Here is a 24,361-nt window from a genome sequence, read left to right as displayed (position 1 = left end):
CTGTTGAAACGCCCTGTGCAGATCACTTTCTATCCAGAGGAACAACAGCTCCACCTACAGGTCCCTCCAGAGCATGTCCAGCAGTTTCCTATGAAACTGCAGGAAGGAGGAAAGCAACCCTGGCCAGAGGAAATTTAGAATCAGATCCACGGTGTGGGCTGCTGGTAGGTCAGGGAAGGCTAAGTGAGCCTCCCCTGTTAAAGCTGACCTCAAACCAGGGGAAAGAACTTCCCATAAGAGGCAGTATCCCTTGTGAAAGGATACCCTAGAAGGAATACACCAAATAACTCAGAAGTTTCAGGCATATACACTCATTTGGCCCTGCTGCTCCCTATACAGTACTAGTTTGAGGGGCCATAAATGACATTGTACAGAGCAGTATACTCAGGGACAGACTCTGGTATTCAGTATTGGTTTAAAAGATGTCCCTTTGCATTCCAGTTGACCAAGACTCTCAATTGTTGTTTGCTTTTGAATGGCAGGACCTGGAATCTTGGGTCAAGACTCAGTAGGGCTGGACAGTCCTACCACAAGAGTTCAAGAACTCCCACATGATTTTTGGGGACACCCTGAGCCAGGACTTTAAAAAAAGATCTAAAAATTAAAGGAGGAACTCTGCTACAATATGTAGATGCATCATTTAACTAATATTATAGCTACCTTAAACCATTTGGCATCTTGTGGCTATAAAGTATCAGCCCAGAAGGCCCAGACTTGCCGACAAGCAGAAAAGGTTCTTGGGTTCCTGCTTGAATCTGGCAGGAGTCTTACTAGGGTTGCCAAAGAAACTAGATCCCACTGTCCAGGGGTTGCCAGCCTGCTTGAGAGCTGTGGGAGCCACCTGTGAGCTTTTACAGGAAGCTGAAAAGTTTTCTTTGGGATAGCCCATGACCATTTATGCATCCCACCAAGTGAGCCTGCTAGAGCAAAAAGGAAATTTGTGGCTGTTGGAAGAATGGGTAGGTACTAAGCGATTTAAAACTGTAAGTTATATCTTGCCTCCCTTCTCCCCGAACCTGACTCGGCTGCACTATAGCGTGATTGTACTGAAATAATTGATGAAGTTTAATCTAGCAGAATTGATTTACAGGATCATCCTCTAGAAAAGGCAAGCTGGACTCTGTAAGAAAATGGAAGCAGTTATATGGACAAAGGAAACAGAAAGGCTGGGCAAGCAGTTGTGACTCTTGAGGGGATAGTAGAGACCAAGGCCTTACTCACAGGAACCTCTGCTCAGAAAGCTGAACTGATTGCACTGACGAGGGCACGGGAATTGTTACATGAAAAGAGGGTGAATGTGTATACCGACTTGAGGTATGCTTTCCTAATTTTGCATGCACTTGTTTCAATCTGGAAGGAAAGAGAACTATTAACCTCCAATAAAGAGGAAATTAAGCATGCAGCAGCAATTTTAAAATTATTAGAAGCTGTCCAGGTACAGGTGACAGGTAAACACTGCCCTGGGCATCAGGAAGGGGACACTGAAGTGGCTAGAAGAATCAATCTGGCCAACTGAGCAGTGAAAGAGGATGCTAAAGGGAACATTTATAATGCCTTTGGTATTTGTTCTAGACTCGTCACAATTCAACCCTGAATGTTTGACTGCAGACTTAGAGAAAACTAAGAGCTGGGATTTTGAACTACTTATATTAAACCATGTCTCACAGGCCCTGGAATTTCTAAAGCCATGTGTTCCCAAAGAACAACCCTAAGACAGATGCCCACCAGAAAAAGAAGGGAAACAATACCAACAGCAGTACCTGTTTCAGGACTGGCAAACAGACTTTACCCAGAGCCAAGGGCCTGAGGATGGAAATATTTGTTAGTCTTCATTAACACCTTTTCAGGATGAAAAGTAGGTAGAAGTCTATCCTACTAGACTTCTGAGAAACCGTTGGAGGTAGTGAAAGCCTTACTGAAGGAATTGATTCCTCACTTTGGCCTACTCAGCAGCATCCAGAGTGATAATGGACCTCCTTTTGTTTCAGAAATTACATGGAAGATTAATACATGAAATCTTCACTTGGAAGATAATCAAGTGGAGATTTCACACAGCATGGAGACTTCAGGCTGCTCGGAAGGTAGAGAAGATGAATCACACCTTGAAGAAAAATATAGCCAAACTGTGTTAAGAAACTCATCTCTATTGGGATCAAGTTTTACCTATTACCTTGCTCAAGATAAGGGTGGTCCCTTGAGGTGGGATTCAATTGAGTGCTTATGAAATCATGTATGCATGGCCATTCCAGGATACAGTTGGAGTGGGAGATATGTATGTAGATCAAGAAGTGAAGGTAAAGAACTATGTATAACATCTAAGTCAGATCTTAGCTATGATCAATGACCTTGCTTGTGTTAAAGACCTCCCCACAGGTCTGCTACATTCCTTTGAGCCTGGAGATAAGGTGGTACACAGGATGGGCAAGACAGGATCTCCAGAGAGCCAACTAGAAGAAAAGTGGACTAGACCTTGGGACGTACTCCTTACGGTCAAATTGAAGGAATAAAACCTTGGATTCATCACACCAGAATAAGCATCAGAACAATGGATCACTGAACCGCAAGAAGACCTGAAAGTCATCTTTTGAAAACAATGACTTAATTCTTTCCCCATGTTTTGGAGTACTTATTCCTTTGAAACAGGATGAAAATATCTGGGTATATTTAGTCAAAATATTTCTGACTTGTCTTGCAGGGGGAACATATGTTGAACAAACTTTTACTTCATGTCTTGTAGCTATCTGTACTGCTCCAGTAAGCCTCTGAAATTATTAATATAATTGGGGACCTACGGTAACTCTACATGACAGGAAAATGTTTTCCTTAAAAATGCTAATGTAACCCCTCCTAGAAAATGTGCAACTTTTGTCAACTGTACTAAAACTGTTTTAGTTGAATTGCAACACCACCACTAATTTATCTTATGTTGTTTTCATTAGTAAACTAATTTTATAGAAATAAGACAATTAAAAACTAACAAGGGGGAATGATAGAGAACCTCAAAGAGTTAAAGATTTTAGCCTTAGTTGATACGCTTAAGTGACTACTGCACATGGAAAGCTGTTATTCCAGGAAATGGAAGGCATGACCAGGAGGTCACAAGCAACTCAGCCTTTGCACCCCAGCAGGTCTGGAAGCAATGGAAATGGTGTCTGAGCCACTGTATTTCAGGGAGGAAACTCCCATGATACAGATAAGAATTGCTGATCAATAGGTAAACTACTAGGAAAATCACTGTCAGGCTGCAACTCATATACAATTAACCTTTTTCCAATCCTCTTTCCCACCTTTTCTTATAAAAAGAGGTCATGGTGGGTATTCATGCCCCAGGCATACAACTTTTTAATAAAAGATCTGTCTTTGCCTTAAGCAAGCTCTGCCCACTGTTTCTATGCATCTAGGTTAACACATGTATGAAATAGGCCTTACCACCTCATGAGAGCACATTATCTTATGAATTATCCTGTAATCCAATCCCCACTTTGCTTTTTCCATTTCCATGTAATCTTCCTTAATTACTCCCTTAACTTCAGCTGCAAAACATATTCTCAGAGCTTTTGAGATCTTGTTCCCCTGCATATGTTGTGAGTTTGGTTCATATAAACTCTTACAAAAATCCTCTACAGGTTTGAACGTTTCTTACTTTGACAATAAACAAATTGGGAATGTATATAATGGAATATTATTCAGGGTTACAGCAAAATGACACACTGATATATGCTACAACATGGATGAACCTCAAAAACATGCTAAGTAAAAGCCAGATGTGAAAGGTGACATGTTATATAATTCCCTTTACATGAAATATCAAGAATAGATAAATATAGAAACAGAAAACAGACTCGTGGTTCCGAGGGGCTGGGTGGAAGAGGGCATGGGGAGTAACTGCTTAATGGTTTATGGGCTTTCCTTTTAGGGTGATGGAAATGCTTTGGAAGTAAACAGGAGTGGTGGTTACACAACAACGCAAAGGTACTAAATGCTATTTAATCGCTCTTTAAAAGGATTAATTTTATGTGAATCTCACCTCCATTAAAAAAAGGTATCCATAGACTGAGAAGCTAAACCATTATTAACCTCCAGATTAACTGCCTCTGGGGACAGGGAAATATGAGAGGATAAAATCACCAACAGTGGTTGGTTTGAATGAGGTAACTAACTATTAAAGTTCAAATCAGGGATCATGTTTTGTTACAAAAATGGTCTGACACTTAATCCTTCTGGACCAGATTTGTTGGGGGGGGGGGGGGGGACCTCTAGAATCATCATTTAACTGAGCTGTAGAAAGCAGAACAAAAATCCTCCTAGAATCATCCAGCTAATAACCGCTATCTTACAACATGGTTCTTGCAAGACCTTGTCCTCAGGTTAATGAAGAACTAATTTATATTTTCCTTTGTATTTTCTTTCTCCTCATCCTTTCATTCTATCCCTTTAATCTCTCCCTTCATCCCAGAGACGAATGGATGGGTTTAGAGTCTATAGAACAGAGATAGCTAAACATATCTGCATACTTCTAAATTCCCAATAAAGAAGAAACTAGATCTAATGACAGATTATTTCAGGATTTAAGGGCCATGTCCCTTTACTAAAGGTGGATATAATTGCTTTCACCCCTTTGGGCCTCATTTCCAGCAAATGACCTGACCCTTCCCTCCATTTTTAATCACCGCATACTCCTCACATTTCCATAATCACTGCATTTCTAGAAGAAGCGTTTATCTGCTCTATCTACCCAGCCCACTCAGGCAAGACAAACCTTGAACAAATGCACTCATCTTTCTTTTAAAAAGATTTTATTTATTTACTTTTAGAGAGAGGGAAAGGGTGAGAGGAAACACCAAGGTGCAAGAGATCAATCCTAGCCTCTCGCAGAGCCCCGACTGGGGACCTGGCCCGCAACCCAGGCATGTGCCCTGAGCAGGAATCAAACCACCGACCTTTCAGTTCACAGGCTGGCGCGCAATCCACTGAGCCACACCAGCCAGGGCTCTTTTGTTTATAGGTAGGGAGGAAAGTATCTTTGATTTGAAACAACTCAAGAGTCTTAAACCCCAGAAGCAATGAAAAATATCTTCCTAATGTTCAACCAAAAGCCTTTATGCTACAATGGAAGCCAGTTAACACCAGAAAGGCACTTATGTGCCTTTCCAAGGAGAGGTCTTCCTCCAGTGGTTAAGCAGTTAATGGGAGATTAACTCTTGGCTCTCTGGGGGTTGGCTGAACTGGTTGGAAGTCAGAAGTCAACGGATCACACAGCTTGGAGAAGAGTGGTGCTGGTGAAACCCCCGAGGTCATAGTTTCCTGTGTTTATAGCAGGTTAATGATACAAATGAATTAATTTTCTGGCAGTAAGGTAAGAACATAGAAATAAGGAACCAGGTCTTTGCATGTGCATGTACAAACTCATGTGTGAGTTTGTGTACCCCAACCCTAGAATCCTCAAGTTGTGTGTGTTTGGGGGGCGGTTACCAAGAGGTGAAAAAAGAGGGGACAAGAAGTTGTAAAGAATTATAGTAAACTTTCAGAATTTCAGAATTTTCCAGAATTCAGAGTCTACCAATGAGGAAAGGGAAATCGTTTTAACTTTTTTCTAGACATCCCCAGTAACTTGGGCTCTAATTTATTCCCAGCATATATGAGAGAAAACACCATGGACTGGAGAAGACAGGAGACATGAACTGGATTGCCTAGAAAAACCCCTATCCTTCAACACCAACCCCCCTAAAATATTAGTCTATTCCTAAACCTAAGTCTCCCATCTTTCTCCCTCATTAGCACCAAAAGCCTTAAGTTTCACCTAAACCACATCAACTCCAGACCAGGAAGGGCCATCTAATTTTCTTTAATTCACCAGCGAATACAAAATGTCTTTGGAGAAGTAGGAAAGACAAGGGCGATGAAGCTAGTCATTGGGGATCTTCAAAAGGGGTTGAGAAAGAGTAAGAGAAAAGGAGAAATACATTAGGGACATTGCTATTAGGACCACACTCAGCTGCTAACGCAGTGATTAACACTCCCTGGAGTGATAAATGCTTTACTCAACTATAAACTAAGCAAGCAAACTGGTTGATGAAAAAGTCACTTACCCTGCTAAGCCCTCGGCTTCCTTCCTTCTCTGTTTCTTCCAAGTGAAGTGAATGTTTCATCTCCTCAGATCTAGGTTGTGAGTGACTTGCAGCTGTCTCTTCATATCACCTTTCTTTGCTGAAATGCTGGGTCTCCGTGATTACATGAGCCCTGTCAACCAGACATGCTTAATTCTCCCTAACAAAGAAAGAAGGGATTTGGCCTCCTGCCCATGGACTTCTCTCTTTCTGACCTTCCTTTTCTGCCAAGAAGGCTCAGAACTCCGTCAACACTCCCAAACTTGCCAAAGGCAAGACAGGTTGAAGATGAAGCCTGCTGCTTTCTGGACCTAAGACAGCATTTCTTTTTTATTTTTTCACGTATTGATTTTAGAGAGAGGGAGGAAGGGGAGGGAGATTTGTTGCTCCACCTTTTTATACATTCACTGGTTGATTCTTGTATGTGGTTTGACAAGGGACTGAACCCACAACCTTAGTGTATCGGGACAACACTCTAACCAAATGAACTACCCGGCCAGGGCAAAAGGCAGCATTTCTGCTCTTAGTCCACAGCATCAGGAAAAAACCCTTGGGTTAATTCAGAAGTCAGTACTTGGTTGGAAAGGCCTAAGCACTAGACCAGGGGAACAGGAAACCCTTGGTTTCTGGATGTTAACATACACCCAAAATGAGACCTCTCAAGCCCAAAACTGCTCAAATACAACCAGCAATGACCACTCAAGGCTTAAGTACAAGTATAATGCCCAAGAGAGAATAGAAATGGTCATTTGATGGTACAAAAGGAAATCAATTGTAGGAGAAACATCCAGAACTAATCTATAAAATTCACTTTCCCTGAAAAGAGAGCAAGGCATTTTCTGAGTGAATGTCCTCTGGGGCACTCGCCCCATTTATTTCAAAAAGGAATATAGTAGCCCCCTTACCCACTGGGTATATGTTCCAAGGCACCCCAGCAGATGCCTGAAACCACAGATAGGATGGAAAATCATATATGCTATGTTTTTTCCCCCTATACATACAGCCTTATAACAGTTTAATTTATAAATTAGGTACAGTAAGAGATCTATAGCAATAATAAAATAGATAACCATATACTATAAGTTAAGTGAATGTAGAATTATTAAGTAAAATAGGGGTTACTTGAACAAGTACTGCAATACCTTAATAGTTCATCTGATAACCAAAAAGAGAAGGTTACTAAGACTAATGGGGGTGTATACAGTGCAGATAACGCTGGACAAAGGGATGAGTCACGACCTGGGCAGGATGGAGCGGAACAGCAGTTTTCATCATGCCACTCGAACTGTATGCAATCTAAAACTCATGAATTGTTTATTCCTGGAATTTTCCATTTAAAATTTTTGTTTCACAGTTCACTGAAACCATGGAAAATGAGACCATAGAAAAGGGGGGACTACTATAACTATTTCTGGAGTATTAAAGAAAGACCTGCCCGGGCCAGGTGGCTAAGTTGGAATGTCATCCTGTCCACCAAAAGGCTGTGGGGTTTGATCCCCAGGCAGGGTGAATATAGGAGGCAACTGACTGATGTTTCTCTCTCCTCCCTTCCTCTCTCTAAAATCAGTAAAATGTATCTTTGGGTGAGGATTTAAAAAAATATTAAAATAGGTAAGAACAAAATATTAATGACAAAAAATGCATACTTTTTGTAGGAACAGAAAATAAGAATCAACTCAAACATCATCACATTACTTTCTGTAGTAAATGCTGATCCAGGGAATTTAATTCCACATTCCTAGCTCATTTTCCCTTAGAGCTGTAAAACTCCAGAACCTTGTGAGCAGCAGTCCTATATGATGGCAAGATCTGGTTTTTCTGCTTACACTTGGCCCCAGCTATGTCACTTACCGGCCTCTGTGAACATCAAACTGAGGAACATACCACTTGCCATAAGGACCTGGAATGTGGCAAATCAAATCTACATGTGAACAGATGCAAAGAATGGATTCCAAAAGAACCCTAAACTGTAGTGAGCACAAACTACAAACAAGGAAGGTGGAAGAAAAAAGTTAAGGATGCAACAAAATATTATGTATGTAGAACAGCTGTGGGAAAAGGAGAATCAACTGCAATAGGCAAAAATCCTGAACAAAATAGGAGTGATTCATTTTCAGCAAAGGTTTCAGGCCAATTTCATACATAACTGGAAGAACATTTAAAATTTCAGTTCTGTTAATAATGCCTGAACTGCAGAAGGTACAAGAAGTCAGAGACTGTCTTTTTAACTCAGAAGTGTCATGAACGAATATAAAGGGAGATGATATATAGAAAAAATTGGTATCGAATACTAATTTACATTTTACTATCACTACTATTTGCTCTGGTAGAGATAATTTTCATTCATCACTTCTGTGGTTTGTTGTGAAACTAGTTATGAAGAAAGACTAGAAGAGGTTCCTATTCAAACAGGTAGGAAGTGGTCTATGAGGCACAGGATATTCTCCCACTCTCCATGTATACCATTTTTCTGTGTTCTGTTCCTTTCCCTTACTTTCTCCTTTTTAATTTTTATCATGAATATGTAATTCTTCTTAGTTTGCTAATTATGTTTTATATTTTATTTACCCATTATTCCCACAAACACTATATATAACCCTAGTGATAGACCTAAGCTCCTAATTTAGAGATGCATAGTTCTCATAAAACAGTAATATTAAGAAAAATCTTAAGTATGCAGTGTGAATAACTTTAGAGATTTTATTTATTTATTTTTAGACAGAGGGGAAGGGAAGGAGAAAGAGAGGGAGGGAAACATCAACGTTGGAGAGAAACATAAATCAGTTGCCACTTGCACATGCCCAACTGGCCTGCAACCCAGGCATTTGTGACCTTTCAGTTTGCGGGACAACACTCAACTCACTGAGCCACGCTAGTCAGGGCAGTGTGAATAACTTTAAAGGCAGCTCATGGACTGGTATGCAAGTTAATATCACAGCACGTAGAAGTTGTAGTAGTCAACAATTTGAGTTCTGTTTGCTACCTGGAATTAGGCGGGCATATACATTTTGATTTAAATGAATGCTTTATAAAATGTATCATTATAATTATTGTTGAAACTGTGATTAAAGCTGTTATATTATACTATTATAAAATGTTGAGCAATATCCTAATTTCCCTCCATTTTCAAAATTCTATACTAACTTTGATTATGGCAAAGAAGGAATATGATGGCAGGAAAATGCAGTATCACTAATATCTTTTTTCTTACTGTTAAAACACCCAATAAATTTCCAACATTACTATAACAAAATTCTAGGCAATAAGATTTTCTTTCAATTAAAAGTGAAATAGTGATTTTAAATATTAGGTTTAGAAGGCCTATCTATTAATAGGCACCCAGTCCTCTAGTGCTCAGTTACTATTGCTCATGTAAAACAAGTGTAACTAAAGTTTTTTTAAAAAGCAAAATTTATCAAGATAAGAATTCAATTCATCAAATTACCGTGAACTATGCATGAGAAGGTCAAATAAGACTACATCCAAATAAAACCCAACACAGAGATAGGAGCAGCGGCCCATGCATGGAATTTATTGTGTGCTACTGTTTATAAAATACTCAAATAGTCCTGCACATGCATAATATTTCCAACTTAGACAGGAGACCATACAGGGTGCACTTTCTGGCAAACAAAACAATAGATGGTTCCGCTGCCTGGAGCTCTGAGTTGTATTCCAGGGCATGAGGGAAGCAGGCCACCAAAGTAAAGGGAAATACCAAACTACAGTGGCAATCAATACAGGTCAATAATTGTGAAATATTATCACATGGTTCCATTTAATTTAACCAAGCAGTTCGGTGACTATCAAAAGAAAATGTTCAACATGCAGACTTGACTTTTATGCCTCCACTAACAACTGAATGATTGAATAGAACCATTGTTGCTTCTATGCTGCATTGCCTAATCAAAAACACTTCCAGAACATTTTAAAATTTCCTTTGCATCAAAACATAAAAATAATAGAAAGCCAGCAGCAAATCACCCTGGTGGCTATTTAAGCAACTTGAGTACTCACAATAAACTAAAATTTCTTGTAACATCTAGGTAACCTATACATGTTGTACCTGTACATCATAGGTCTATATATTAAATATTTGCAAAATGAAAACATGCATACACAAAATACGTCAAGTTTTACAGACATGATTTGAATTAAAATTTACTTTGACAATGTACAAACTTCTTTTAAAGTATCTTAAATGAGTAATTCTGTAATTCTTCATAAATTTTAAAGTTAGAGGTTTTCTTCTTAAATCTCTGATGTGTAAATCTCAAAACATCTGGGCAAAAAGGTTCTAAATTAGTTTTTGAATTTGTGTTCAAGTAAGAGAGTCTGCCTAGAAATAGGTTATGCATTCATAATTAAAAAATATCAAGACTATATTACAGAATTAGCCACATTTAAGAACTATAGACCTGAGGTCAGCATTATGTATAAACGCCAACTGGGTTTCTCAGCATTTTGTCCATAATTCAAAATACAGTTTAGTAACCTCAGAAATGTATTTTAAGACCATGCTAACTCACGCTTTAAAGACATTTCATGGGGAATAAAAAGTCCACGTTAGCTCTTAGGATTGCATTTGAAGTCATGGTTGAAAACGAAAATCTAATTCTACTGAAGGAAAAAGAAATCTCAATTGTAAACTTAAATGTGTGAACCACAAGCATATATGGAGGTGCAGTGGCCCTCCACTGGAAATTGCCCCAGGCCCCTTGCTTACTGCTCTCCACCTTGGCAGCGATGACCCAGTCTTATCATATAGCACAACATATCCCAAGGCCCACAAGCCTCCATCCAGGAAGGGGGCTGGTGTCTCAAAAGCACAATGGTTTCTCCAGAGGGACTGTGACATTTATAGTCAGCTTGGCTGACCCCTCCAGTTCCTCGGGTAATCTGTCCATTTGGGGCCCGAGATGTGAGAGTCCCTGGGAAGCCGTGGGTCACTGGGCACTATGGTTGCCAGTCCCGTGGTTCTCAGTGGCATGTGCGGTGTTCAGAGAATTGAAACCATCTGGCTGTACAGCATCTTTCCGGGGTGGCATTCTCTCATTGATTCTATCCAAACCCTTTGCCTCTTCAAAACTGCAGATTCTATGTGGTGGAGAGAATCCTCGTATTGCTTAACAAAATGCAAATTTGATAAGTCAGTAATTGAAAAACATTTCTGAGATTTCAAAAACACAATTAATGATTTTTAAGAAGACATTACTTGTATGTAGCAACATTTAAATTTTACTTTACTGAATTCTATCCCCATGCCAGACTTTCCCTTAAAATGTGAAATGTTTAAATCTAAATATAAACATGACAGCATCACAGATGACAATGTTAGTGTGTAGCCTTTTAAAAACACACAAAAGTAACTCTCCCTTATCCCCAAAATCAACCTCCAAGCAATGGTCTCAGGGTTTCAATCTGACTTCTAATGCACCAACTCTCTCCTACCTCAGACCCCAAAATCACCAGTGACTACTGCAGTTAAGGCAGCATCAGGAAAAGGGGCAAGTGAAGAGGCTAAACAAGGTTAATCCTTGACATACAAATCTGTACCAAGAGCTTGGGAGGAGAAAGAGGTAAAGTTAAAATTGAGCAGATCAGAACTACCTTGGAGGTCAAGGTAACATCACTCCATCACCACCACTATGAAAAGAAAAAGGTGGGAAGTGCCTCCAGGAGTTAGATCTGTGTTTGGCTGATAGCAAAAAAGTACTTATAGTTTCTTTCATATTTTAGGTGGTATCATATTTAATTCACTGGCCAGTCACTGAATATTCTTGGGAATTCCAAATCAAAATAAAAAGCAATTTCCAGTCGTTACGGTTTTTCATTTACTTCATCTGGAATGACGTATTGTACCTTATTAAAATGTGCATGGAAAAGAATTCCATACTACTGGTTATAATTTGGTTGCTTTAATATGTGCAATCCCTGGGACTCAAGAGTCTGTGCATTTGAACCAAATAAACTGTTGGGCAGCAAAGCATTTAGCAATGTGTAATACTAAGCCAATACATAATATACATGAATATAATATCATCAACAAATACTAGCCCAAACTGGAGCAAAAAAAAAACCCCAAAAAACCAAATCCAAAAAACAACAACAAAAAAACAAACTCATGGTTACAGCTTCTGTACCCAGGTGAATTACTGAAAATGAGTAAAAACAGACTCAAACCTATGTTTAGAGTGGGTTTAACTTAGGAAAAAATAATCTGAGTAGCACAGAATCATGCAAAATATGGGAGAGATCTTTATATGCAACTTTATATGCTATGATATTATAGCATAACATAATGTATTCTAAAGAATTCAGGAAAATTAAATGCTAGTTTCATACTATACTAAAAAAGGGGAAAAAGCAGACTGTCACTCTGGACATCAGTACTTGTGATTAAAAGAGAGAAACAGAGAAAGGGAGAGAGACAGAAAGAGAGAGAGAAGGAGAGAGAGATGTAAAAAATTTGATGAGCCAGTGAGTCTGATTCATCTTGGGCTGTGAAAGCTAAGAGTAAGACACACCCACAAGACATTCTCTGATGCCCACCCACACACCACAGATGTCTGCCCAGCGCAAGGACTCTGATCGTACCTTTTTCAGCCTCAATAGCCTCAACTGTGGCTGTACAGAAGTGAGCAGAGGCATGCAAAATGAATGAGAGAGATGAGAAGGGTCATATTGTACAGCAGAAAAGGCAATGATCACTTAAAATATCACAGTATCCCCTACTACATCATCATTTACAATTTACCGTAATAGTACCCATATTAAAGTGCCCCATCCAATCCCCAATTTCTGACACAGCACAGTTTAGACACAGCACTATGACAACATCGCTCAGAGCACAGAACACACAGACCTACTATAAACAGACACCCCAGCACCCATGCAAATGCACTCCAATATTAATTACCCATCTTGAATTCAGCATTCTCATGGCCTCAGAATTTCCCAACATGTTTATCATACCATATCCATCATAATTACAAGGAAATTTTCTACAGTGAAATTATGATGGTAGAGTAGTAGCTAACAGATAAGCAAACAGGAGATTCTATACTTTCATGTCTAACTAAAATAGTACTCATCACCAGTTGGTTCCCCAAGATATAAATTAGAAGTCAGCAATATTTTTCTTATTGCTTCTGATTCACAGGGCAAAGCATAAGCTGTAAAAGTTGGTATGCTACAATGAAATTTAAGGGTAATAACTTAGTGAGTTACTTTAAGTAGAACAGTTCTGTTCTTTGTGGGTAACCTAAAAGGACCCCTAGGACCCTCCTGTCTATTAGGAACTTCCTTTCCATTCTAACACTGATGTCCCAAATATCTAAAGATATTAACATCTACAGTCTTAAAAAATCCATTTATGTCCATTCATGAGTTTATCATGAACTCAAATCTGCCTAGGTACTAACAACCTGCATTATCAAGTAAAGACAGAAAAGAGGCTTCTGAGCATCTTTTCAAACCAATCTATCAACTAGAGAGGAGTCAAGAGACAGAACTGAGGTCTTACAGGCAATAAGTCCTACTTATTTCATGATATGGGCATATACATAGGTCATATAAATAAAAAATGCATCCTTGGTAAAGCTTGTCTCTGCCCATTTAGAGAATTTCAAAATATTTACTCATATATTTTACAGTCAACGATTTCTTTGGCCCATTTCTGGGTTCAAATTGTATAAAGCACTCACATCAAAAACCAGGACCAAAGACTGCAGAGAACAATAATACTGCCTACCAATTCTATCAATTCTCCACTTTACATAAGGTGAACACACTTAGCATATTTAGAACAGTAAGTCCCCATTCCTTCTATTTTGCTTCTTCCACAAGAAGGCCAATTTAGAATTATTATTCCTGAAACAACCTTGTAGATACACATGATTTAGAAATAAATCTTATCTAAAACAGTTATTAATGTGAAAGGACACTGATAAATCTAAGGAATGAAAGTAGACTAAATTAGAAAACCTTGTTATCTCAACCAGAGAGTAAAATGAATTGGGGACCCAAAAGAAGTAGGATGAACACTGAATAGGCAAAAAATTAATTCTCCTTAACTGTTAAATATTATAAATAAAAGCAGACATACTCATTGTATACCACTGTACAAATCTCACCACTTATAAAACCCAGTCCCGCATATTTGGAAACTACTCTTGGAATTTGCCCAGACACAAAACCAGGATAAAATACCCATCTCTACTTGACTAGACCTGTTCTTCAAAATGTGGCTATTTTCTTTATAATTTAGAAATTGAATGTGGAAAAAAGATAAAATGCCAATCAGAATATTTCTAGAGTCTGTGGTAACAGGAATGATTTTATATGAAAAATTTTAAAACTTATATATGGAAACTAATTAAAGATAAAAGCTTATCACTATAAGTAGTGTCTATTTGATTGTATTAATAGTTTAAGTCTTTTAATACATTTTTAAAATTATGAAATGTAACAATATGCTTTTGAAATCATTCTGTGGGCTTTTAATTTGATATGTAAAAGCATTTTCTAGGTCAAATGATATTCTCTGTCCTTTCTTGAGGCCTCTAAATCCTTTGCAGAATACAAAACAGCTATCGTACTCAAAACTGCATTCCATGTCAAACTTGCCTGCTTAGAATTAAAAGGTCATTTGAAACTTAAACAATAAGGTGGAAAGAAAAAGATCTGATAATTGCAAAATTCTATCTAAAAGGCACTATTTTTCCTCTATTTGTTTTCAGTTTTACAGGACATCTTGACATGGCCTTAATAAGCTTGAGTATAGTGCTGTCTCAAATTGTGTTTCACAAAATTACGCAAGATAAATGATCAAGAGGTATTTGACATCACTAAATACTAGATGGCCATATATTTTCCGATATATGTCTTGGTGAACGTAGCAATATAGGGCTAGCTCCCAATTACATTTCCATGAAGAAAATGCACGTTAAATATGAGTATCAAATCCTACTCCAACAGAATTGTGCAGCTTGTAAAAAAACACTTGAGAAATATCATAATTGAAAGTTATTGCAAAGACAATTTTTATTTTCTGACAATAGAACTGGTGTCTTAGAATTTAAAAATGTTTTTTGCAATACTTAATTCTCAGTTAGTCACATCAGGAAATATATCTACTGAAATTTAAAACACTAGGTAAACTTTTACAAAACACAAAATTGCAGCTTTTGTATGAGTTTATTTGTTCCAAAATAAGTTTATCTTATGCTAGGGAAATCATTTCAAGCACATGGTCAAATCACACTATCAAGAGCCATCAACTGGCAGAAGTAGGGAGCTAACTAGTTTCCCAAATTGAACCCCTTAAGCTTACACCATCCGGTAACTCACTCTATGCTGGTAATAAACAGTCCCTTCAGTACAATTTTCTTTCAAACCTTCCCTGCAGTTGGGGTGATTTCAAAGTTGAAGACTGAGCTTCAGACTGAGCTGCATGCAAATTAAAAATAAATAGAAGTGCTGAGCTGCCAAAAAAGTATGTAATTAGGAGGTGCTAACTGTGAAATCAAAAGAAAGGTTTATTGTGGAAACAACGTAAAAGTAATAATATATACAAGGATAATTGAGACCACAGTAGATTTTATTTAAGTATGAGACCCTTTCAGTTTCTTTTTTCTTTTCTGACAAAGAGGAGGAAGGGTATAACATTTTTCCAGCTATTAAAACTCATCCTTTTTCTATTAACATTGTTGGAAGTTTTAGTGATTTTGAAGATCTTAATCTGTTTTAATCAAATTCTTTTTAGATCACTTTTTAAATGTTTACACTATAATAATAAAAATGGAGGGTAAGAAATGTAAATAACATAAAAGCAGATTTTTTAAAAAATAAAAAAAGAAAACCTTATTCAGAATAAAAATTCAAAACATAGTTGTATTTCTCACGTATACCAGTGGTGGTATCAGACAATACAGTAACATATAAAATAGAACATGAATAGGCTACAAGTTGAAATTACTTGTCTACAGGAAAAATTCTTTTTATTTATTTAGCATTTACTATGAGGCTGAGTGAAACGTAATTGTGAAAAGCCAATCTAATTTAAATTTATTCAAAAGTTTTAATTTTTTTATATATATATATTTTTGCTATAAACATTTACTAGTTACAACACCAAAAAGAAACTGTTAATCATGACTAAGGAAAATAACATCTCTGTTGATGCCTGTTTTAATAGAGCAATGACCTTTGCAGGGCTGTCAAAAGTAGCTACGATAAAATAAATTAAACTTTCCATATCACATTTTTTGCTTTCTAACCACAAGGGAAAGAAATCTGGGCTTTGAATTACTGTGCATAGTCTGTAACATTCACAACACTTTCTTCTATTTAATTTGTAATGGGCTTCCAAAAAGTTAACACAGTATTTACACATATATTTACGCCAAAAAAGTTAGTTTTTTTAAATATAAAATATTCAATGAGCCAGATTACAGGAATGCTTTATGTATAATTCTTTTTATTTTCATGCAAAATAACGGCACACTTAATAACACCCTTTCCACTTTGACTTACAGGATTTAAATTCAACCCCTTTTAACAATGACTTAATAACTAATGTTACATTCATGTTTGGAATGCACAAAATGCAGCAACAAATGCAGCAAACCTCAAAACAAGGTGCTACAAAGTTGCTTCTACATCAAAAGACAGACAAATGTCTGATAGAGTAAATTAATTTAACATACTTTTACAGACATACAGCTAGCCTAAAGAAAGACAGACAGATTTAGGAAAGCAGCTACATCTGCAGAGGAAGGAAACAGCATGTTACAGACAGTCAATTATACATACAACATTTGACAAACACCACAAAAAACAAACTTCAGCATTATTTACCAGGGTACAAAACCTTGCACAAATCTTTTGGCAAGTAAGTGCATAAGTAATGTTCTGGGGCCCAAGCAGACTGTTAATTCTAAAATTAAGTATCTGATAATAAAAGCATAGTCTAATACAATTACATAAACTTAAAAAATAAAAAAAGAAACTTGAAAATACATTTCCATTTTAGTAATACGATATAGTATATCCTGGATTCACATTCTGAAACTGGGGCTTTTAAAAGGAAAGGGTGCATTAGACAAATGAGTAAATAAATATTTCAGACGTTATGATATGAGCTGCTCTCATATCATTTCATAAAAAGCTGAGACTGACCATTATTTTCAATGGAAACAAATACCCATTCTATCAATTTTCTGCCCTGGTCAGGTTATTAATCAGACACTACCTATCGTATGGTATATTCTGCCTGCATCAGCTGCTGAGACAGGAACTAAAAAGCAGAAGAAATTCCCTGCATGCATTGTGTGTATTGTTAGCAAAAGAGTGAGGTGTGCCCCAGTCCATCTGAGGTACAGCAAGTTGCATAACATCATTACCACTTTGCAGGGTCTGCCGTCCTCCAGCCAACACTCCACTAGGCAACATCCCTGTGGGAGTCAGGCCCTTGAGTGTCAGCACACTTTCACTTTCCTCCCTACAGCAGAAAAATATAACAAACATCAGAGATTTCCAACAAGTACTTACTTTAAAAGAGGAGATGGACCCAGATGTAGGTAGGCCATGCATATAGCTTATGATATGCATTGCTATTACCATATTTTCCTCAATTCCAAGATACACATCTTTTTATATTTTAAATGTTTCAGACAATGAGGTTGTACCTTACAACTGAGGCATATACTGTTTTTCCTGAAAAGCTTTATTAAATAAATATATGGTAAAATTTATCACCAGTGGGCACTATACAATTGAGAAAATACAGTATTTCATATCCTTTAAAAATCGAATGTCTGATGTAATCACTTTTGAAAACAAATTTTGAGGTACTAATCCATTCATGTGTACCCTTAAACCTGGTCTTCCTGAATGAACCCCAGGAAGGCAATTTGTGGCTCTAGCAAAAGGGACTTCTTAGATAGATGAGCAAGTTCACCTGGAATACTCTAGAAAGTGCCCTCTTGCCCTGGCCAGCGTGGCTCAGTTGGTTGGAGTGACATCATCCCGTAAACTGAAAAGGACACTGCTTTGATTCCTGATCAGGGCACGTACTTAGTTCGCAAGTTCGGTCCCTGGTTGGGACATTTATGAGAGGCAATTGATGTTTCTCTCTCCCCTCTCCCTTCCCCCGCTTTTAAAATCAATAAGCATGAACTCAGGTGAGGATTTTTTAAAAAGTTAAAAAAAAAAAAATCTTAAAAAGTCCCCTCTTCCTTCTTATCCTGCTCTAATTTTTAATGTGTAGACATAGTATTTTCATCACAGAAGGGCCAGAGATACCAAAAGTGAACAATAATAATCAGGACAGTCAAAAACTAGTTTCAAAGGGACTTGTGTTCTTCTCTTCAATGTATAAATGTAGAACTTCTGTATAAGGAGAATGTTACTATATTGCTCTTAGAAGTCAAACGGGACACTGCTTGTTAAGAAAGTACAACCAAAGTAATTTCTATGAAACAAGTAATTAAAAAAATATATCATTACCTGAGAACAGAGAAGACCCTTGCCATCTTGCCAATTGCTCGAATTTTGTTTCTTATGATTTCTTTCCGGGCTGCAGCTGAACCTACTTTCAATGGAATAAATAAAGACTCAAGTTTAGGGCATTCACACTTGCACCATGCTATTAGCCTGTTCCACACTAATCCGAACCAACACCAAGCCCCCTGCCACCAGCTCATATGGAGGAGACTAGATGAACTCGTGCCTAAAAACTTTTCATTCCTTCAATGTTTAGCTCAACATTGGTCTAATACTGGGATCTGATACGGATGCAAGTGAAAAATAATCAATAATCCACAAACTTTACAACTCTCACACTACTGACTACTCAGTAAAACTGCAATGGGAAAGAAACTATTGCCCAATCTGTATCACAAGCCAAAGGACTAAAAAAATAACAACCCTACAATCTTTGTTTAATTCTCATGACAGCCAATGGCATGCAGACTAATATACAAAAACTGCTAATACCTACAGTCTTCTTTTTTACTGTAAAAGCCTTGGACATGCAGGCCGGAAATACCCCATCATACTATGATAAAATGAGTTTCCTTGCTCTCTAAAAACAATGGTATGAAGCGGCTACTATGCAGGTGACCCAGAACTAAGGTCCATACCAGCATTTCAACAACAATGCAAATCTCAACCTCATGAACTAGGTATCTTCTAAGATCATGCAAATGTATACAAGCTCGTACATCCCTACATGAGGATGGTACAAGGAGAGTGAGCAATGAGAAAAGAATCCCTAAAAAACATGGCTAAAGGATCACTAATGTTTCATTCCTTTTTTTTCTTTTTTTTGTGAGATTTTTTTTAATGAGAGTTTATTTGAGCCAAAACTGAGGACAACTGCTGGGGTATAAGATCTCAAGTGCTCTTTAATGCTTCATTTCTAAAGGGTTAGCTGTGTTGCCTATCACTGATACAGCAGAGAATATACCAACATCACTGGATCTTTAGCTGATGAAACACTCAAAGGCTGTATCTTCTTTCCTTGGCCTCCAGAAAGAACAACAACAATCTCAATCCTGTCATCTCATATATAGCAACTAGAATCACTCTGGACCCAGGAGTGTGGTACCTTTGAACTGTGCTTCAGTATGATGAAAACACATATATGGAAGCACCAATGGCTGAGGAGAAGGTTAAGGAAAGGCTAAAGACACTAGACCAAAGGGGACCTTGGATGTACAGAGGTCTGAATGACCACAGTGTTCTGGGCTAGAGCATCTCATTTAAGATTCAAGCATTCTACAAGTATATATAATTAAAAACAAAGATGATGACTAGACCTTACTGAAAGGAAACAGAAACCCAATTTCAAAGATGAAAGCAAAAGACATATTTTAGAGAAAATAGGCTCCACGACCATGGTTATGGTGCTATAAAGGGTAATATTATGAGCACTGAAGCTACAGCTTTTAGAAGTCCAAAACTGTGTTGGTATTTTCAAGATTCAAAAAATAAACAAACAAATAAATATTATAAGTCTCAGAATCATAGAATATTAGAAATTGAAGAGACATTAAAGGTACTGCAAATTTCAATCTCTTCATTTTATAGACAAGTAAAATAAGTGTACTAAGTATTTTGTCCAAGGATATAAAATAAGTCTGATTCTACTCAAATAAACTGATGCAGACATTTTGCTTTAAAATTGAGAAAATAAAAAATCTAGGAGAAGAATACAGGGATGGAGGAAGATAGGTGTAATGAAGTACATTCATATTTTCAGTCTTAATTTATATATCTGTAAAACTGAACGCTAAGTAAACTATACTGATTTCAAATTTAAAAATTCACTGGAATATAAAAACATTGTACAAATCAGAATTTTAAATCAGTCTACAAACACATCATGCATAATATTAAAGTAAATGTCCACAGTAAAATTACTTTGGGGAATAGACAGACAATCAAACACCCCTAATCATGCAGGGAAAAGTACAAAAACATTACAAATAAGCAAAAGAATGAAATTTAAAAACAAGAGGAATGAAAAAGAGGGAAAAATATTTCCATGCACAGAAAGACAGATATCTTGGAATATGACTTCTAAAAACATCAAATTCTAACTTAGATAAACTAAATTTGCACAATGCCCAAGAGGACTCTGCATAAATAGTACTCTATGAATGTGCTAACTTACATGGACATGAGGATTAAATTATGAAGTCATATTTCAAAACAATGTAACTCTGTCTGGTCTGTACCTTTTTTATTGCCATATATGAGCCGTTCTTCAGATGGAGAGTCCAGAAAAAAGGAAGTGAATGATGGAGAAAAGGTGGTTGAGACAAATAAAAAGATAGAGATTTAACTTGGCAGTGGTACTAAAGAATGAATGTAGAAAGAGAGAAAAATGAAGGCCCTCATATTTGAAATTTGAAAAATGTGGTACTGTAGGATGTGGTGAATAAAAGAGGTATGCCACTGTGCAGAGCTCTAAAGGAAAGATTTCTTAAAAGATATGTGTTCAGAAGAAATTATGGACAGAATGACTATAATATTTGATGAAAATAGACAAATTAGGGACAAAAATACACGTGAAAACATGTAAGACTGATAAACTACTAACAATCGCACATTTATATTGATACCCCTAAAGAAATGGATCACCTGTGGAAGCATGTTAAGTGAAAAGGTAATGACACAAATATGATACAAACTTATGTGGTTCTTCAAGGACACCAACATCTGCAAAATCTGTAGTATATATAGAGAAATGTAGGTAACTTTGTAAACTACCTCAGTGGAAAACCTCACCCACTCCCAATAAAGGAAAGACTAAGCCTCCCCCACTCCGTAACAATGAGAGCACACAATTTCTTGAATCTGAATTGCAGAATTTCAGCACATACTCAAGATCAATAGTATGTGCTTTCTGTTCCTAATAGAATCGGGGAGTTTGAGGGACATCTTTTTGCAGAAATAGTAACAGATCATTTCTAAGCAAGTAATAGCTCTTAAAAGTAGGCAGCAGAAATGTTTCATTTGGGCTTTCTACATCTTCCATTCTAGTGCTGAGTGAGCTACATGATTCCATTATAAGAAATGCAAAGTTTTAGTTTAGTAAAACTATAGCAAATACAGGCTATGCATTTCCGTTACCAAACTGAAGATAAAAGATAAATATCTGAAATAAATAGTATGCATTCTAAATATCTAGATATCTAGATATTTAGTATGCATTCTAAACATCACAAAAATCAGTGATCAAAAATTCTCTTGATTAATACCTCTGAAAGGAATACTATGTGCATTTATATGTGCAATGTTTATGCAAATATTTGCTTTTAAAAATAACCCCATACATGCATTAAACAATACAGAAAACCAAAGATCATCATTTAAGAAGGCAGAGAATCTTATTCCTTTACCTAGTTTAAAACACAAATATGCAAAAATTACTCTTTCCTTCCTGCCATTGGGAAATCACCAATCTTGCTCTCTCCCCTTCCTCACAGAAAAGCTAAACCCTTATTCTGCCTCCAGAGCAATTTCCCGCCCACCCCCCCATCCCCAATCAAGTTTTCTTTCTAAGTCAGATTTCTCCCCAGGCCCAGTCCATAGGATGGTTCCAATGCGGAGTAGAAAGAGGAGGAGGGGACAGAAAGCATGCTATCACAGTGAAAGGAAAGAAGAAAAGATGGACAGAGTTATGGGGAAGAAATGAGGAAATATGAATAAGGCAGAGAAATAAACGTAGTTCCAGTAGCTCTTTTCCCTACCCCAACCCAGTATCTATCCTAATATTCTCCTCTTTTCCTCAATTCCTCAATGTTCTGCCTCCCCTAAACCACTCTCATTCCTCCATGCAAACTCTCAAACTCATATTCTTAAAATCTTCTTGGAGTCCTTTTGCCCCTAATACATGATAGTACAAGGGTGAAGAAATGAGGAACTCAGTATATTTTCCCATAGAAATACTGTCATAAATAGTGCTACCAATTTTTAAATTAAGAGAAAGAATTTTCATCCTTTCTATTCCCTCACTCCGTAGATAAGATCCTGAGAAGTTAGGTAATTTTTCCAAGATTACACAGCTAGTATAGTGGTAGTGCCAAAACACCTGACCCATTGACCCATTCCACTAAACTAAATACATAGCCTCTTTAATAATCAAATGTAATTCATCCCTGGAGTGTGATGATGATATAATAAGTGGATAAATAAGCATAATTTATCATTGATAGGAAAAATATTGATGACACATTAAAAATCTCATTGTAAGAACTATAATATTTTATATTTATTCCTAGTTGAATCCCCCAAAATGATTCAGTGTCTATATGTATATAAATCATAGGTATCTAAACCACATACTATACTGGACTTAACAAGAAAACTTTTTTCCTATTCATTATAGGAAGAAGACTAAAGTATTGCCTATCATCACTCTACTTAACATACTATTAGCAATATTAATACATTTTTAAAAGAATAAAAAGAAATAAAAAGTAAAAATATAGAAAATAAATAATATTAGCCCTATGCAATGACTTAAAGTTTAGAAAAACAAAATAAAAATTACCATAGGAAATAATTTTTCTGATCCAAGTTGTTAAGCATAAGATAAAGCCACAAATATGTAATTACTTTATACAGGTAGAAAATACACTGAGAGATACCCGGTATAATATGTATAATAATATAATACCCGTTATATTATAAGGGAGAGAAGGGTGTAAGGGGACTAAACAGAAATGGAAAAAAATATAATACAGATTTAATCTTTTTCTCATTTTTTAAAAATATTTTTTAAATTTATTTTTAAAGAGAAGGGAAGGGAGGGAGGAAGAGAGGGAGACAAGCATCGATTGGTTGCCTCTCTCATACAGGTCCTGACAGGGGATCAAACCTGCAACCCAAGCCTGTGCCCTGACTAGGAATCAAAATGGTAAACTTTTTCCTTGTGGGATGATGCCCAACCAACTGAGCCATACCGGTCAGGGCAGTAACAGATTTTTTCAAAGAAAAACTGTAATTTTAAATGCAATAATTGTATTATTCCATTAGATGGAATATATTAAATGGAGTAATTATAGTAAATGAACTAATTATATAGAGAAAGAGATCTACACCTTAGTTTTGAAAACTAAATATATTTTTAAAGACATCTTAAGTTTAGCCTTGTCTGGTGTGGCTCAGCTGGTTAGGCATCATCCTGCAAAGCTAAAGGTCGCTGGTTCAATTCCCAGTTAGGGCACATGCCTGGGTTGTGTGTTCAGTCCCTGGTTGGGCGTGTGCAATAAGCAACTGATTAATGTTTCTCTCTTTGTCTCCCTCCCACTCTCTCTAAAAATAAATGAAGAAAATCTTTAAAAAAAAACTTCCTGGATTTAGATATATATTTCATGTAATACCAATTAAAACTCCTGCTAGATATTGCACATAATTTGACAAATTAACAAAAATTTAACCGAAAATATCAATGGGCTTATGTACCAAAAATTACTTCAGTCATTATATCAATACCTAAAACATTATGAGGTAGGTACTATTATCTTCATTTTGAAGATAAGAAAACTGAGGTTCAGAAAGGTTAAGAAACTTGCCTGAGGCCACCCAGCCATTATCAGAAGCTAGAATCTGAACCCAGATCTAGTCTTTACAGAGGTGGTAGCAGAACAAGGAAAAGAAATACTTCATTAAAACTATTTAAAAATTGTATGGAAAAGACAAATCTGATGAAACATGTTAGAATTAAAAACTTCTACACA

At 36.8% G+C, this 24,361-nt stretch overlaps 1 protein-coding gene across 10 annotated transcripts in view; it reads right to left on the bottom strand.

Annotated features, from left to right (window-relative positions):
- Positions 1-8,457: 8,457 nt before the first annotated feature.
- Positions 8,458-24,361, bottom strand: part of PPP3CB (protein phosphatase 3 catalytic subunit beta) — a 49,906-nt gene continuing 34,002 nt past the window's right edge. For 3 of the 10 annotated variants that reach the window (XM_054572594.1, XM_054572596.1, XM_054572600.1), the window contains exons 11-15: positions 20,852-20,878; positions 18,618-18,702; positions 17,513-17,610; positions 12,705-12,734; positions 8,458-11,232 (exon numbers count right to left, since the gene is read on the bottom strand). In XM_054572594.1, coding sequence (XP_054428569.1) covers positions 11,054-11,232; positions 12,705-12,734; positions 17,513-17,610; positions 18,618-18,702; positions 20,852-20,878 — 419 coding nt within the window. In that variant the 3' untranslated portion in view covers positions 8,458-11,053. Of the gene's footprint in view, positions 11,233-12,704; positions 12,735-16,267; positions 17,611-18,617; positions 18,703-20,851; positions 20,879-24,361 lie in introns of those variants that run through there. The other 7 variants (XM_054572595.1, XM_054572599.1, XM_054572597.1 and 4 more) reach the window with 7 other exon arrangements.

The sequence above is a fragment of the Pteronotus mesoamericanus genome, unplaced genomic scaffold (genome assembly GCF_021234165.1).
Source record: "Pteronotus mesoamericanus isolate MK-2021 breed Mesoamerican mustached bat unplaced genomic scaffold, CSHL_Meso_final contig_24, whole genome shotgun sequence".
Classification (NCBI taxonomy): Eukaryota; Metazoa; Chordata; class Mammalia; order Chiroptera; family Mormoopidae; genus Pteronotus; species Pteronotus mesoamericanus.
Note: the sequence above shows the minus strand (reverse complement) of the source record. Positions and strands in the feature narration are given on the sequence as shown.